The sequence below is a fragment of the Sciurus carolinensis genome, chromosome 8, assembly GCF_902686445.1.
Source record: "Sciurus carolinensis chromosome 8, mSciCar1.2, whole genome shotgun sequence".
NCBI lineage: Eukaryota > Metazoa > Chordata > Mammalia > Rodentia > Sciuridae > Sciurus > Sciurus carolinensis.
Window position 1 is genome coordinate 94,906,871 of NC_062220.1, and position 16,864 is coordinate 94,923,734.

At 40.0% G+C, this 16,864-nt stretch overlaps 1 protein-coding gene across 2 annotated transcripts in view; it reads right to left on the reverse strand.

The window, feature by feature from the left end:
* Positions 1-16,864, reverse strand: part of Aoah (acyloxyacyl hydrolase) — a 215,003-nt gene that overhangs the window by 74,663 nt on the left and 123,476 nt on the right. For both annotated transcript variants that reach the window (XM_047562947.1, XM_047562948.1), the window contains exon 12: positions 9,152-9,243. In XM_047562947.1, coding sequence (XP_047418903.1) covers positions 9,152-9,243 — 92 coding nt within the window. The remainder of the gene's footprint in view (positions 1-9,151; positions 9,244-16,864) is intronic.

The window sequence follows — 16,864 nt, forward strand, 5'->3', positions numbered from 1 at the left end:
CCAACAAAGTGTTTATTTCATTAAGTACTAATACATGCATGGAATTACCTAGAAAGGGTCTGGGTGGAATCAAGTTAAAATGTGAAATTGGGGGGCTTTGGCAAATACACCACTATTTTTGTAAAATTAAAATATATTCATAATTTGAGTAATTAAAAATATAAAAAATGTAAAATAACTAGAAGTAAGGGGGAGTCAAAAGTAAATAGAAGCAAGGGGAAGTCGTTTGTTAGTATTTGGCAGGGAGACTCTTGTCTTCCAGGAGCCACGGAATCTATAGAAAGTCTTGCCCAGGGGTGGAGCCTCTGTGTACTTGAATTCCATCCTTTCTTGCCTTCTCTAGGGTCGTATTCCTCTCCTTCATCCCTTTTTTCTCTCTCTGGGAGCATCCCATCACCATAGCATGCTGTAGAATTTCTCATTGAAAAATAAAGTCTTCTAGATCAGTTATTCTCCTCCAGCTTTTCTCTGATAGCAAAACTCATTGGACGAGTTGTTCATGCCCACCCGCACTCACTTCATCACCTCCTGACACCTTCTCTCCAACCAGCTTCCATCCCCACCACTCTGAAACATGTCTGGTCTAAGTCTCTCCATGGTCACCTTCTTGCACACCCATCTATCTTCCTCAGCTCTTGCCTTCCTCTGCCTCTGGTAGCATCAGGCCAGACTTCTCCTTTAGAAATACTTTCTTCACCTGCCTCTAGCATCCTAAGCCATTCTAATTTTCTATTTTTTTCAATTAAAAAAAATTTTTTAGTTGTTGATGGGCCTTTATTTAATTAATTTATTTATATGCTGTGCTGAGAATTGAACCCAGTGCCCCACACGTGCTAGTCCAGGGTTCTACCACTGAGCTACCACTCAAGCCCTCTAGTTTTCTTTATACTCTCAAGACTGTCCCTTCCCACTGGTCTCTTCCCAGATCTTTAAATGTTGGAATTCCCCATATTCTGTCCTTGTTCTCTCCTTAGAACAAAGGTCATGAAATTTTGAATTCAGAACCATTCTTAAAATTATTGAGAATCATTTAGAGCTTTTGTTTATGCGACTTAGACCTATTACATTTGTCATATTAGAAATTAAAATGAGGAAATTTGAATGGACATTTCATTATTAATCCATTTTAAATAATGACTCAATTACATATGAGCTTGACTTTTTTTTTTCTGAAAAAGGTATATATTTTCCAAAACCCTCTTTACTTTATATATATATATTTTTTTTTTTTCAAAATCTTAATAGAAGACAGCTGAATTTATCTGCTTTTTTTAGTTTTTTTAACTTTAAAAAAATTTTAAATTTGTTCTAATTAGTTGTACATGACAATAGAATGCATTTATACATTTTGACAGATCATACATAAATGGAGTATCTCTCATTTTTCTGATTATACATATTGCAGGATTGCATTGGTCATGCAGTCATATATGTACATGTCTGTTTCACTCTACTATCTGCTTTTGTATTTAGTCATTGCTATATGTCATTTTGGTGGAAGTATGTAAAGAAACTGGCTTTACACATACATGTAGTTGAAAAGGGAGTAACATTTTAACATACTTTTTGAGATAATTATGGATTGTATTCTCTGATTGTATACCCAAATTCAACCAGTAGTTCCCTAAAAATTGATTAGTTGCAATGTGTACTCTGAAACTGTATCAATGAACTCTTTGTACCTTGTTACATTAAGATGTATTGGTCGATCTTGAACTTTTAGGGGATCTTTTACCCATACATGATTTTATCATACACTTGTCATTTAGAAAAAAATCTGTTATGCAGATTGAATCTTGAAAGTCCCCCAAAGACCATGTGTTGAAGACATAGTCTCTGATAGAGCAATATTCTGAGTTGGAACATTTTTTGGATACAAGGACTCTTAACTTCAAAAGTGGATTCAAAAGCTCATTGATGGATTAGTTATTTGAATGGACTGTTGGGAGGCAGTGGAAAATGTAGGAGGTAGGACCTAGCTGAAGGGAAGGAGTCCTGGGGGGTGTGTCCTTGGAGACTATATCTCATCCCCAGTCCTTCCCCTCTCTCCCTCTCTGCTTCTCAGATGCCATGAGGTAAGCAGCTTTCTCCTGCCATACCTCAGGCCCAGAGCAATGGAGCCAGCTGACCATAGACTAAAACCTCTGAAACCATGAGCCAAAATAAATCTTTCCTCCTTTAAATTGTTCTGTCTCAGGTATTTTGTCTCAGTGATAAAATCTAACTAATATGGCTACATAGTGAAAAGAAAAGTGATATTTTAGTATTGTTGTGTAAATAGTTTTTACCTTGTGGATCCCCTGAAAAGACCTTAGAGACCACCCCCCCTCCAGAGCTACATGAATCACATTGGAAAAGCAGATGGTTTCTATCCCACTCCAATCAGTTGCACCCAGCTTCAGATGATCATCTCTCTGGTTTATTATTTGTTTAGCAAAGTATAATTATGATAGGACTAATCATTTGCAATTATGTCATGTGTAATTTGTGAATAATAGATTTAATAAGGTTATTAAACTCATTAGTGTTTAGTACTTACACGTCTTTTTTTAAAAATATGAAATTAGGTTAAAAAATCTTAGCAGCAAATCCCTACTCTCCAATTTTCTTGTTTTAATGCCCCAAGTGACTTGGTTTGGAATACATACATTGCTTTTCAAAACTCATCTTTCACATAACATCTACTGGGTGGGAGAGAATAGATAACCTTTAACACTCAGATTCTAGGACACCTCTCATCAAAGATGTGTTAAATGTCCTTGAATAGTTTTATTGTGCCACTTATAACAATGGGTTTGTCTAAAGTGTTTGCTGTTTCTGTGGCCCAATATAACAAATTTAAGCCAAAGGCAAGAGGGAGGAACATTTAATCTAGAAATATCCATCTGGTTTGCATTCACATGTGTCGACCTGTTGATCTCACTCCAACCTTTCCAGCTTGATATGGTAACTTTGGTAACTGTTTTTATTTCTTTTGAATTTTATGACTTTTTATGGCTAACTTCAACTATTTTTTAAAAAGCTCTGATTGCCACCCTATCCCCTCAACCCTCCAACTGTAAAGAACCCATCATATTTTTTCTTTTTTTTTATTGATACATATTGCATAATGGTGTGTTTCCTTGTGGGATACTGGTAAATGCATCTAACATTATTTTACTGATTTCACTCCCCAATAACTTCCCTTTCCCTCTTTTCTTCCCTCCCCTGATATCCTTTCTGTATCCTAATGGTCTTCCTTCTACTTTCCTCCCCCTCCCCGCTTTTTTCCCCTGTTAATTTCCACATGTTAGAGAAAACATATAATTCTTGATTTTTTTCCTTCCTGAGTCCAGATTATTTTGTTTAACATAATGCTTTCCAGAACCTGTTTGCCATTTAGCCCTGGCTTGCAGAACTTCCCTGACGGCTGACTCCAGGTCCTAACTTCTGAGGAAGGGGATTTAGACAGCTATACGTGCTCAGTTTAGATATGGTTGGTTTAGGTGGCTATTTTCATTAAGGATTTAGGCTCCTCTGTTTTCCTCTCTGGGATGAAATATTATACACAAGGGACAACAATAATAATAAATAGTAATAACAATGAGAGGATACTTTTATTCACTCACTGGTCAGACACCCAACATCATACAATGGGGGTTCCCTGTGCATGAGGCCATCTGGCACACTAACTGCACTTTGGCCACATGTGGCTCTCTGAATGCTTCAGACTCTGAGCCATGAAATTAGTCTGTCTTGTATCAAAAGGCAGGCTGGTTAAGGAGTGGAGAAAGGCATGTTTAGTGAGGAGAAAATTGCAGGGGCTTCTCTCTCCTAGAATTTCTCCAGTGCTGCTAAATCAATGTTATGGTTTGGATATCGGAATGTCCCCCCAAAGATCATGTATTCAAGTCTTGGTCCTTAATGCAGCAATTTCCAGTGGTGGGACTTTTGGGGACTGATTGAATCATAAGGGCTCTAATCTTATCATTAGATTAATCCAAATGATAGATGTATAATTTTAATGGACTACTAAGAGGTGGTAGAAACTGTAGGCAGGTCGGGTAATGGCTGGAGGAAGTAAGGCACTGAGGAGCGTACTCTTGTCCTGGGGTCCTTTCTCCCTCCCCCTCCCCTTCCCCCTTTCCTTCCCTCTCTCCCTCTCCCTCTTTGCTTCCTGGATGCCATGAACTGGGAAGTTTTCCTTCGCCATGTCCTTCCACTATGATGTTCTGCCTCACTTCAGGCCCAAAGCAATGGAGCCCACTAACCATGAGACAAGTTCGTTTGGCCCAGGCATTTGTCACTGTGAAGAAAAGCTGATTAAGATAGCCAAGTAGTACCATAAAGTAGGGTCACATCACTTTGTAATCATTAAACTTGAACATTGGAGGGAACTTCAGAGATCAGCTAGTCCACCTCAACTTTACCTTATGCATAAGATCAAGGGATGCTAAATGTTTCACCTAAGGTCACACAGAATGAGTTTCCTCATATCTGTAAATACAGACATCCTCTCACTCCACTATGGGGGGTGCTGTGGAATTTTAGATACTACTTTCAAGTGAGAAGTCTCTCCTCTCTCATTGAAGTTTTGGTATGGTTTCTCAACCTTCTGCCAGTGATACTAGAACTTGGTTACTTAAGAACAATTTTCCTGTTACACGAATTGCTTTTGAAAGTGACCTGAACATGAAGTACTATTTTTAACCTTTTAAACATACATTTTTCTTTCCATGTGCAGTTAGAGTTCTCTTCTTCATTGTCAAGCTCCCAACCCCAATGGAGCATATTTTTTTCTGCTTTGACCTACACAATGCCTTCCTTAATCATATTGAAAAAATATAAAAACACATTGTTTTAAGGGATATTACTTATTGAATTTTCTGAAGCTCAAGAGTCAAGAACAGTTTTTGTTAGTGTTGACTCAACTGAAGGAACTAAAGGTTTGTAGAGCCACGGGGTCATGTTTATCTTTTGATGAGTGCACATAATTTCAATTAGTGTTATCCTCTTCTCATGCAAGAAATATTAATTTTGAGAGGCTGAAGAGTATAATCAAACAAAGGAAGGAAAAGAACCATCATCTCTCCTAAACTGCATCTTTGTGCTTTCATGAAATGCATTTTCTGAAGAACATTGCTCATGCTTATGCCGGGAGGCTGATCCCAGATCCCAGGCAGTACATTCTAGAGGTCCAGTTGAATAGAGATATTCACCAGTTCTGTCTTGTGCCGAGAAGTATCTGAACACAAGGAACATCTGCTCAAAATGCCTGTGGGGACTGTGTACACGCCTCATAAGTGCTGTTCCAAAGGCCTATATTCTTTTCATTTTCCTGATTTCATAAGAGGACCTCTATCATATACTAGTTTTGCTCTATTATTGATATACCATATAAGTTTTATTCTCTTAATAAAGAGATTGTCCTAGTATATGTTATCTTCAGGTACAAGTCACATGATGGTATATGAGATGGCTTAATAGTATGACTGATCTGAGGGACATGTTGCATGGTGACATGTAGGGAGTGCCATACCACCTATGCCTCTGCTTAACAGGGGGATCATTGCAAGTCATATTCCAAACAGAGAATTTCCTTTTCTATCAGAGAAGTTGAATATAGTCTTCTGCCTTCCAGCTGAGTGGCACAGAATACAGGCATAGTACACAGAAAGAACTGACAAAAAGATAGCTCAGGGCCCCACAAACCCATAGAGAGAAAAGCCACAGGAAGGTGAACAATCAGTTGTGGTATGCTCCACACCTTAGAAGTACAGCAGATATCTAAGGCAATCCTTAGAGTGGACTGGAGTAAGTTGCATAAGCAGACTGAGCTTTCTGAAAATAGCCATACATAGCTTAATATGGAAAGGTGCTCAGTCAACACAGACAAGTTCAGAACAGGGGATTTTCACATAAGCCACACCTCGGTGACCATTTCCTCTGTGAGACAGTGCTGTGGTTTGGATGGTTCATCTGTTGGAAACCTGATCCCCAAATTCATATGTTGATGGTATTTGGAGGCCGACCTTGGAAGATAATGGAGGGATGATGAGGTCATGAGGGTAGGACCTGTGATGGCATTAGTGGCTTCAGAAGAGGAGGACAGACCTGAGCCAATAGGCTCCTTTGCTATAGGCACGTGATGCCAGCTGACATGTGAGGATTCAGCAAGAAGACCCACATCAGATGCCAGCACCTTGACATCACACTTCCCGCCTCCAGAACTGCAAGAAACAAATTTCTTCTTTTTAAAATAAATTATTCCATCTGTGGTATTCTGTTATTACAGCATCAGAATTTTTCTGCATAATGTTTATGAGTTGCAAATCAGCTTTTCCTTCTTGCTTCTAAAGAAGATCCTGCTGCCCAGTGGGCTCTGATTAGGATGGAGGTGGAAGCTGCTGAATGAGTGGAGAGCTAAAGACCTTTTGCTCTGACCAGGGAGCAAACCCAAGTGCCTAGACAGAGGCTCAGATGCAGAAAGGAAGTGGGAGACTGGCTCTCCCTCTTGTCCCCTAGTAAAAATTAAAAACCGCTGAACAGAGTTTCCTTGGGCACAGGAGCTAACTTTGGGTAGAATTTGGGGGAAAAGTAGACTGAGGAGAGGTAGGACAACTACTGGTGTGTGTGAGCTGTATGTGGAAGGAGAGGAGGAGATAAATTCTCATCAGTTTTTCTGGGCATGGTGAGTGGATTCCTTTTGCATTCTTTGGTAATGATTCCAGTAAAGATGTAGATTACTTGGTCATGAATGTTAAAAGTCAGATTGGATTTCCTTCATGATGTCAAAAGTGGCCAAGATTTATAGGATTCATATGTAAATTTAAACTTCATTGAAAGGTCAGTAAACTGCATTCCTCTCATTTAAAATTCTGCTATTATCAAAATAGCTGTGATTGAGAGAAACTTCCAGATGTTTTTATAAATGGATAACTGGATAGTCATTTCCCTATCCCTTAGGTACGTGCTGAAACAAAGTGGCAAAGGCCAGAGGGAGGCACATTCCTGCACACTGAATGCAAACAGCTTTGGTAGGAGGGCCCTCACCCATTGTGTCACTCTCCTTGTTACAGTTGATCCAAGTTCCATGAGGACACATTCTACCACTTCTAATTAATTACACTACTTGGTCAAGTTTCTTAATCTGTTGACTTAAACTTTAGATTCCTCAACTGCAAAGCACAGAAAATAACACCACTTACCTCACAAGGAGACTGAACGACATCATCTCTACATGACACTCAGTACAGTGCTTGGCATAGAGTTATTTCTTATTTTTAACTTTACTTCATACTCTACCTATTCTTGATAGCATTAGCGTTTTTATACTAAAGCAAGGACTGGCTTTTCAGTTAAGTTTGAAAATGGGACCCAAACTTGAAAACACATCTCTTCTGCTTTCCCTCTATTCACAGATGATTTCTATAGAATTATGAGTATGTTTTCTCGAAGGTTCGTTATCTTTTCCAGTTTCTTCTTTACCCCCTTTCCTCACTCCAATCTCCTAGACACTTTGGGGTTTGGACCCCTTCTCTTATACCCCAAAAGGAGAGGGCTGTTGATGGCTTCAGTGAGTGCCTTCCCTAAGAGCCTGTGGCTCTGTGTGAGGCCTGCCTTTGGCACACCTACGTTATCATTATGAGTACGTTTATCTGGTCTGCCTTACTTGACAGGAATTGACTGGAGAGACAGGGCAAATCTTATTCACCTTCAAAATACCTATGCTTTTGTGATAAGTATTTAAAAAGTTCTTTTAAAGTGAGTAAAGATAATAACCACAAGATTATTTACTATTTGCAATGTCTTTTGTTAAACGAGACAGTTGCATGTTGAAATTCCAAGTGCTTCTCCCTTGGGAGTTCCAACTCTTTACCGATTTGGGTGTCAGGCCCTGTGCACAGTTGCCACAATTTCCATGCTCATCTCATGGTACTTCCTCTCTGTAAGGTGTAGCTACCTGTGTCAGAGAAGGTGAGCTCTGTCCTTTCTTCTGTTTTATACAAGGAAGTCATTCTTATGCCATACTCTTTTTGCTTATTAGTTTTTATACATATTTAGGGGATGTTGAAAGGGGTATTCCTCTCACCCTGTGACTTTCTACCATGTTGGAACACTTCAGAGTCTCCCCAGCATCACAGGTGTGCCTGCTGGGTGCAGGCCCTGGGTCAACACCAGTCCAGTCACACATTACAAATAGACTCTTCAGGTGCAGTCTGTTCACAAAGCCAGAGTATTAGAGCCAGGATGATTCCAGGACCTTGAGACTTTCCAATTAATTTTAACCATTACCTTTGTAAATATAATTTCTGAGAGCAAAAATCAAGTAAACTTTCTTGTTGCTGGAATCAAAAAAACAAACAAACAAACAAACAAACATCGGTGATGTCTTGGAGTGTTTTCCATTAGCAGTAAACCACAGGTCTCCCCTCTCCCCACAGGAGGAATAGTCCCTTCTCACCAACACTAACATATGATGTATGTTAGTGCATGAGAGATGGACTTGATGCCAGCAGTAGATTTCATTACATGTCATTCATATTCTACAAGCAATTCATAATAATTCTCATTTCAACATCTTGGGAATGAGTCTCATCTCCTGTTTTCTTTCATACAGTGTCGGGGTTTCCAGGACCCCCAGCCTTGGGCACGGTCAAGATGGCGCCTGACGCTGAGCCAAAAGCGGCCAGCTATACAGTAAACAACCAGCGAATTCCAATGATTGGCTAGTTAATGATGTGATTAGAGCATGCCCCCCTCGTGTACCTATTCTATGCTTGCAGCTGTCCGCGGTTTACCTCGTGTGCCCCCCCCTGATTGGTTGAAGTGTATATAAGCTTGGTGGGTGGGGGAGTGAGGGGGCGAAAGAAGCTGAGGGCGGCAGAAGCTGAGAGCGGCAGAAGCTGAAGCTGGGAAGCTGAAGCTGGGAAGCTGGGGCGGAAGAAGCTGAGGGTGGAAGAAGCTGGGAGTGTGCAGAAGCTGAGAGAAGAAGCTGAGAGAAGAGAAGCTGGGAGTGCGCGGAAGCTGGGAGTAAGAGAAGTGTAGGAGACGGACTGTGCATAATAAACTTCCAAAGCTTCAGACGTTTGTCGTGTCTCTCTCTGCGGCCAGAGGGAACGCGATAATACAGTGATATATGGAAGTGTTCAGTAGTATGCAAACACCATACCCGTTTGTGGAGTCCAGAAATCCAGTAACACCAGAGAGTTGGGGCCAGTCGAGCTCATTGGTAATTGCCATTGGCAAATTTAAGAAGGAATTCTAAAGAAAAAATAATAAAGTAGCAATTATCAAATGGCCATTTTTTTTTTCTACAGGTAGTAAGACTAACCATGACCTAAGTTTTGTTGTGTAGCTATATTTCTATCTCTCCTTCTCCTTAAGAGCCTTTGGCATTTGAAGCAGATGGCTCAACTTTGATTTTCACTGGAGAGTTCACAATGATCAGTATCACCCATAAACTGACTTTTAGTCAGTTTCTGGGAAACACATCTGGAGTCTTGTACCTTTGAGAAGGATGCTTCACTAGACAGGTAAACTTCCCACTCTTAAATTTTCTGAGTTTTCCCCCATTTTTCAGTTTAGATCATCAGATGATTGCTGGAAAAGTAATTACCCTGAAGAATAATACCCAAGACCCCTGCAAAAATGCCTTTCCAGGATTTAAATGTGCTCTTGGTCAATAAGGTGGTGCCCCTGCCATTCTTGACAGCCTCAGACACTTTTGAGAGTTGAATTATGGTTTATTTCCCCATAAAGATGCACCTGTAGACTCAGTATGGCCTGTAATTTCAGGAGGTTCACAAAGCCTGCTATGGTTTGAATATGGTTTCTCCCCTCTGAAACTCACATTGGGGTTGAATCCCCAGAGAGAATGGAAATGTCATCAGGCTATGGTGCTTAGAGGTGGGGCCTTTGGAAGGTCATCAGGGTGGAGCTTTGAGGAGCTCTGTGATGGAATACTGGTGTCTTTATAAGAAGAGGGAGAGATCACATATTTCCTGTCTCTCATCAGGGGATGCCCTACACTCCCTCAGGAATCTGCAAAAGAATGACATTAGATATAACCCCTTAATCTTGGATCTCCAGAACTATGAGCCAAAATAAACTTCTTTCTTTATAACTGTGGAATTGTGTTATAAGCAACAACAAATAGACTAATGAATACCCCCTGCAACTAATGCACAGTGTCAAGAACCCCTGACTTGGAGTGTTGACAACAATAGGATTCATGTAAGTCACATTTCTATGACTGGTGCAAAACCACAGGAGAAAAATGTGGTCAGCTACAACTGTATATTGTTCCTTTTATAAGTGCCTTCTGGGACAAATCCCTCCTATATTCTAATTTTTTTAAAACTTATCTAAACTGGTGTGCTTGGAACAGGCTTGTTAGAAGTAGTAAATAAAAGTACAGCATGCTCAGTTAAATTTTGCTTTCTGGCAAACAATGAATAACATTTAGCAAATGTATCTCTCGTGCAATAGTTGGGACACAGATATACTAAAAAGTTTATTTGTTTCTTATCTAAAATTCAAAGTTAACTGGAAGTTTTCTGTTTAATTGGGGAATCCTACTTTGATTAAAAACCCTGAAAGTCAATATTCTGTTTTTGTTTTGACTAACAGGAAACCTGCATCTCTCAACATAAAAAAACCTGTTCTTTTCTGGCATAAACATGAAAACCTAAGTCCTCCTTTAATGATATTTTAAGACAAATCACAGATTCCTGTCTCCTGCTCTTTTCCTTCACTCATGATGATTCTCACCCTGTCTCCTATAGAGACTGTGGAGGGAAAGTAGAAAAATGCCTCTTTATAGTTCTTTCTGATTACAAAGAAGTACACGTCTGTTATAAAAACTCAAATATTATAGTAATTTACAATGCAGAAATGAAAGTCCTTCATTACCGTTCCCAAGAGGTAACTATTGTGAGATAGATACTGTGAAGTGTGTGTCACATATATATAAAATAAAATCAACTATAAGTCTTTACACCTGGAAAAACTCAATTTTCCTACTGGAGTGTTAGAGAATTAGAACTCCAAGTAAATAAAATAAAAATTTTTACTTCTTAATTGTGAACTGTTATGGGTTAAATTTTGTCCCCTCTCCCCCAAAGATACTTTGAAATCATAAGCCCAAATACCTTGGAACATGATCTTTTTTTTGGAAATAGGGTCATTGTAGATGTAATTGGTTAATACAAGGTCAATCTGGAATAGGATGGGCCCGTAATCCCATATGACTGGTCCTTATAAGAAGATGAGGAAGAAACAGAAATGAAGACATTTAGAGTCATGTTTTGTGAAACTAAGGAACATGGATTGCCAGACATCGCTAAGAACTGAAGAGGGATGGAGTAGATTCTCACTCAGACCCCTCAGGAGGAACCAACACTGCCGGCATCCTTGTTTGGATTTGTAGCCTCCAGAATGCAGAGACAATGAGTTTCTGGTGTTTGGAGCCACCCAGATTATGGTACTTTGTTAAGGGAGTCCTAGGAGACCACCTGAATTGGACAATTCACTTCTAATTCTTATTATCCGGGGAACTTCAATTTGTACCCTTCTATTATGTTGATTTACTTGTCAAAATAAGTCATATAACAAATAAATGTGTTCCAACGTAGCAGTTATCTGTAGTGCCCGCAAGACCTCCTTGGGTCTCTGAGCTTTCTCTGCTTCTCCTTCCTGGATTGACTCCTCCTTCCGCATGAAGAGATCTCCATCCTTACCATTGTCTGAAGTGTGCGTTCCAGCACCATAGGGGCTGGAGGTGGGAAGGGTGTGGTCAGGAAGGATGGCTTTTCCTAGGAGACACCTGCATAAATTGTGACTTCTCCCCTTCAAAGGAGAGGAACAAACTCTTTGAAAGGAGGCTCAAAAGTGATTTCAGAGGTCCATGGAGTCCCAGTGACTGTGCCTTTCACCCCTTTGCAGTTGGCACCCACCACTATCTGCTCAAAATTCCACCTAATTGTTGTGGCTCAGCTCCTCTCTGTTCTGGTTCTTATTTTTCCTGCCACTTTTCTCTTCCCTTTATCTTACTCCCCCCGCCCATCTTTCTGCTTACAATGTGTGTTTGCTGTAGGAATAAAGAATATTCAATTCTGCTAGAGAAGACAAGAAAAACAAATAGAATGGATAAAACTCATAAGCTGTGTTAGGCAGAGATAGTGAGTAAGCAAGAGGCTTGCGAGGTGTAGGCAGAATTTATGAGCTGTGTTAAGTCAGTCAGTGACTGGTAAAACATGTTAAAAGTTAGGAGAACAATACACTCCTTCCCCACCCAACTCCCGTACCCACTTCCTCTTGTCTGTGCAATGGTGGCTGCAGACTTGGAAATCAGGCATGGAACTAGGGTTCTGATTCTGGATGGGATTGTTCTTTCTACAGGAAGAGGTTAGACAAGAACTCTGCTGGCTTAGGGAGGCATGTCTAAGTTCCTCTCTAGCCTGAAATATTAGTGGTAGTTCTGAAATATGCCAGTAAAGTAGGGAAAGGAATCAGATCTGTCCTTCACATCAGACTCTACAAGTACAGTAAAACTTCATAATTTGGACACAGCACCATTGGACATGGGCTGTATTCTTCATGCAGCTCCCATTCTCAATTAGGTGAGTGATAAAGTTCTTGTCTCTGGTGGTGGAGGGAATGTTGAGGGGAGGAGGGAATTGCCTCCAGTGTTTTCCCAGTTCAATCTCTCTGAAAGAAATGAGTCTTGATTAGCTGGGAGATTCCTGGAAGCCTTGCCACTATCCAGGAATTCTCAGTCAGTGCTGGAAGCTTCCCTGGAGTAGGATTTAAACTGTACTGGACAACGGCTGGTGCTGAATTGCAGCTGGGCCCAGGGTGAGTATGCATTCTGCAGCTGTAGCCCTGGAAGGCCTGAGCGGGCCAGCTGCATAGGTTTATCCTGCTGATTTGATTAACTTCAAAATAAGGCAAAGCTGTGTTTTCCTGATTGAATGTCTTAGATTTCACTTACAGTGTCATGGTGAGGTTTTACTGTTTCTAGCTGTGCATATCAGGGAAGAGGGAGCTTTAACAGTATCTCAGTATCTCTTATGACTACAGGAATGTTACCTTATTTACTTCAATAGGACTGTTGGGAAAATCAAAAGACATAGTCAGCAATGGATTGACAAGTCAGAAGCCCTGTACTATGCAAAGGATTGAGGTTAAGATGGACCATCTAGTGTCCCTTTCCACAAAGATTGTCCTCAGTTTAAGAGGAGTGAAGTTTATGGTCAGATAACAGAAAAGATTTGAGCAGACCAATGGCAGCCTTGACATATTTTTTCTTTCTTAGTAAAATCAGTAGATAAAAATGAAAAGTAGCAGACACTAATAGCAAATGTTTTGTAGAGCCTAGTTAAAAAGAAAAAAAAGAATGTTAAAGTCATATTACATTAAACACTAAAAGACTTATTCACGCAACATTATACCCAAGATATTTCAGGCATTTAAGGCAGGAAAAATGCAAATTAAGATTTCCCTGATCAACTCCTGCTTATTCCTCTTGAGCACTCATGTTTTCTGGAACTCAAATGTATCTTAAATGTACACATGTGGAAAGATTTAATATTTACCTAGAAAAATTTTCCAAGCTTAAAGAGCCTAAGCAACCCAAAGAGGGTGAGGTCAACTATTGCATTGCTTCCATTTTTTCCTCTTTTATCAATGCCATAAATGTGTTTTTATGTCATAATTAGCATGTGTATGCTATTTTGTGAAATATTTTCCTTTAATATGTCTTTGTGTATGTGTGTATGTATATCCATGCATTGAGAAAATCCACTGGCGTTCCCTCGTTCTCTCTTAAAAAATTTTTATTTTTCAGTCCTGAAGGCTGCAAAGTCCAAGGTTGTGGGGCCCATGTCTAGTCAGTCTTCTTGCTGTGTCACCCCCCGGCTCAGTCTTGTGGTTTAATGAATATCTAGTAAATAAAACATTTTGGAATTTGAATATTTTAAGTCATCACTTCAGCAAGCAACTGATGTTTGGGTCCCTTAAAGCTTTGTGAGGTGAGAGAAAGAGTAATGGTATCAATCACACAGTCACCGGGTTGTGCCAGTCTTCCAATGAAAAAGGGAAGATCCTTGGTGGTTTTATTTTACTGTTTACATTTGGGCCCTCCCTGTCCAGAAACGCTATGGAAAATTTGCACAGTGTATTCCCTTTTCTAATACACTTAACTGGGTTAGATCTGAATTGATTATTTCCAAACAGTACAAAGTCATTTGGAGGAATTTGCTGGTAACTGTGGTTGGAAAAAGAAATGAAAAGAATCATCCTCAGTTAAATAAGTCATTTTTATTTATTTCTCAGGAATTAAACTCTCAAAGAATGTAGGGGTACTGTTGTTTTGCTAAAAGAAGAAAATATGTCTTGGGTTGGTGTTTGTATAATTCTGCAAGTCTCAAGGCTGGGGATTCAGAGAGAAAGGCTGGTGTTGGGACTGTAGATCTCCCAGTTCTGCTGCTGTGCGACTCCTTCACTGTCCTGCAGGTGGCGCATGTGAGACTTTCCTGCTGTTTCATGCCTTTCAGTTCTACAGTGTCACATCATGACCTCTTGCCTGCTCAGGTCCTCTTCCCACCCACCTGTCCACATTTTACTAGCTTAGTGCCTTTTCTTTCTTTTTTAAAATGTTTATTTTTTTAGTTCCTTTTAGTATATGAACATCAAAGTATGAAACTTTAAGGACTTTCCTTGACCTTCACACAAACTTTCCTGCCCTGGTCTATTCCTTTAAGCTTTGCTATGGAAAATTATCCTAAAATAAATTTATACCCATTGGTGATGCTTGAAAATGCTATTTCCTAAGTAACTTTTGCATTTTAAGCACAAGTGGGGAGGGGAATCAATATTGAGTTCCCCTTATGTGCCAACCACTGAGACAGGAAGCTTGCACACATTGTATAACTTCATAACCCAACTCTGTGAAGCAAGGATTTGTCTTCGTCTTTCCCTTCTTCCTTCTCTGCTTTCTATAAGCACTTTTTAAGCAGCCACCATTTATCAGATGCTGGATATTACTTCTTCAAAAATAACAACCACCTTCACTTCAGACAAAGGGCAGTAAATTAAATAACCAAAGCCTTAATCCAATGAGAGCTATGGAGAGAGCCCGGTTTATCATGGGCATCTCTGGTTGCTGGATCTGGCCTGAATAGGATTTCTGTACTTTACACTGGTGGAAGAATCTCTCCACCAGAGCAGTGCAGGGCTCAGAAAAGCGCTGTTAATAGAACTCAGAGGGAGTTTGGTTGACTTGTTAAGGTCACAGAGCTGTAAATAGTGGGGCTGGGATTTGAACCCAGGTTCTGGTGGAACTAGGAAGGGAAAGGCTTGGAACAGCCAGGATCCTCATCGTCCTTTACCTTTAGCAGCCCATTTGTGTATATCTGGTTCTTGTCCCCCTACCGCCAACTGACAAATCCCACAAAATCACAAAATTGGCTTAGCTGGGTTTGCTAGTTGTTGAAAATGAGACTTCTGATTGCCTGTTTAGGGGATGATCTCCTAGATATTACCTAGGATAAGAAGTTCAGAAATATGCAAATAACCTGAGAGTTGCCACTGTCTTGTCTTTCTTTGTTTCTTTTTTCTACAGAGGCACTATCTAATGTATAAAAAATGCAGAATGAGTATTTTGGGGATAAATACTGAGGCGATGTGTAACCCTACATAGATACTCATATACACAGTCCCCTCTCAGAATGCCTGGGCCCCTTCTGACCTTACATACACTGGAAAAGACAGCACCTGAGGGTTGCCCACTGCCACTGTCCCACAGGACTGGCAGACAAAGTTCAGGAGAATAGAGAGAGAATAGGTCATCTGGAGTTGGCCAGTGCAATCTCAGGCCTAACTAGATTAGGCAGCACAGTTCTCATAAACTAATGCTTTGAAATAGAAAACTTCAAGAGAGCAATTTAACTCTGTGAGTTTGATTCGTAAACCTTGTAATCCCATGTGGATGAGATGAGTCTCACATTGAGGGAAGATTCCTATGGACTTATAAGTTACAACTTATACATGCATGAGTGCGCGCGCACGCACACACACACACACACACACACACAAACATACAGAGATACACATGGGGAGGGAGAAAAAGAGGGAGAGAAACACATCAAAGACATCAAGGACGAAAAAAGGATTAGTCTGCCCTGGGCACTCTGTTGAATATCTTTCAAATATTGTACCAGGCAGCCCGGGACTTCTTTTTCGTGGCGTTCACAGTATAAAGAGGCACAGACAATGAACGATCCCAACCAAATGGCCTTGAAGACATTCCTTGACCCCTCTATGCCTCAATTTTATTATCCATAAAAATGAATTAATAATGAAACTCATCTCATTGGTTGGTTGAAAGAATTAGAAAAGATAATCCATGTATAAAGTTTAGATTGTAAGTGCTCAATAACAGTTGACTGTTTATAGTATTAACAGGGAGCCCCAAGGTGCTATGGCAGTACATAGAAGGAATACCTAAGTTATATGTGGAGATTTGTGGAAGAGATCTTGGGAAAAGTATTATCTAATGAGAGTGCTGTGTTGGAAGGTTTGTTTCCCCTCAAAATTCATATGTTAAAGCTTAGTACTCAATGTTGGTAATTTCAGAAGTGTGGTATTTGGGACATGATTAAGACACTCGGGCTTCATCCTCATGAATGAGAGCAGTGCTTTTATAGAAGATTCTGGCAAACTCCCTTCCCCCTTCTACATAGCTAGAAAGTGTCATCTTTGAATCAAAGAGCAGAACCTCACGAGGCACTAAATCATTTGTGTTTTGATCTTGAACTTCCCGTATCCATAACTGTGAATAATATATTTATGTTGTTCATAAATTACCTAGTCTTAAGATATT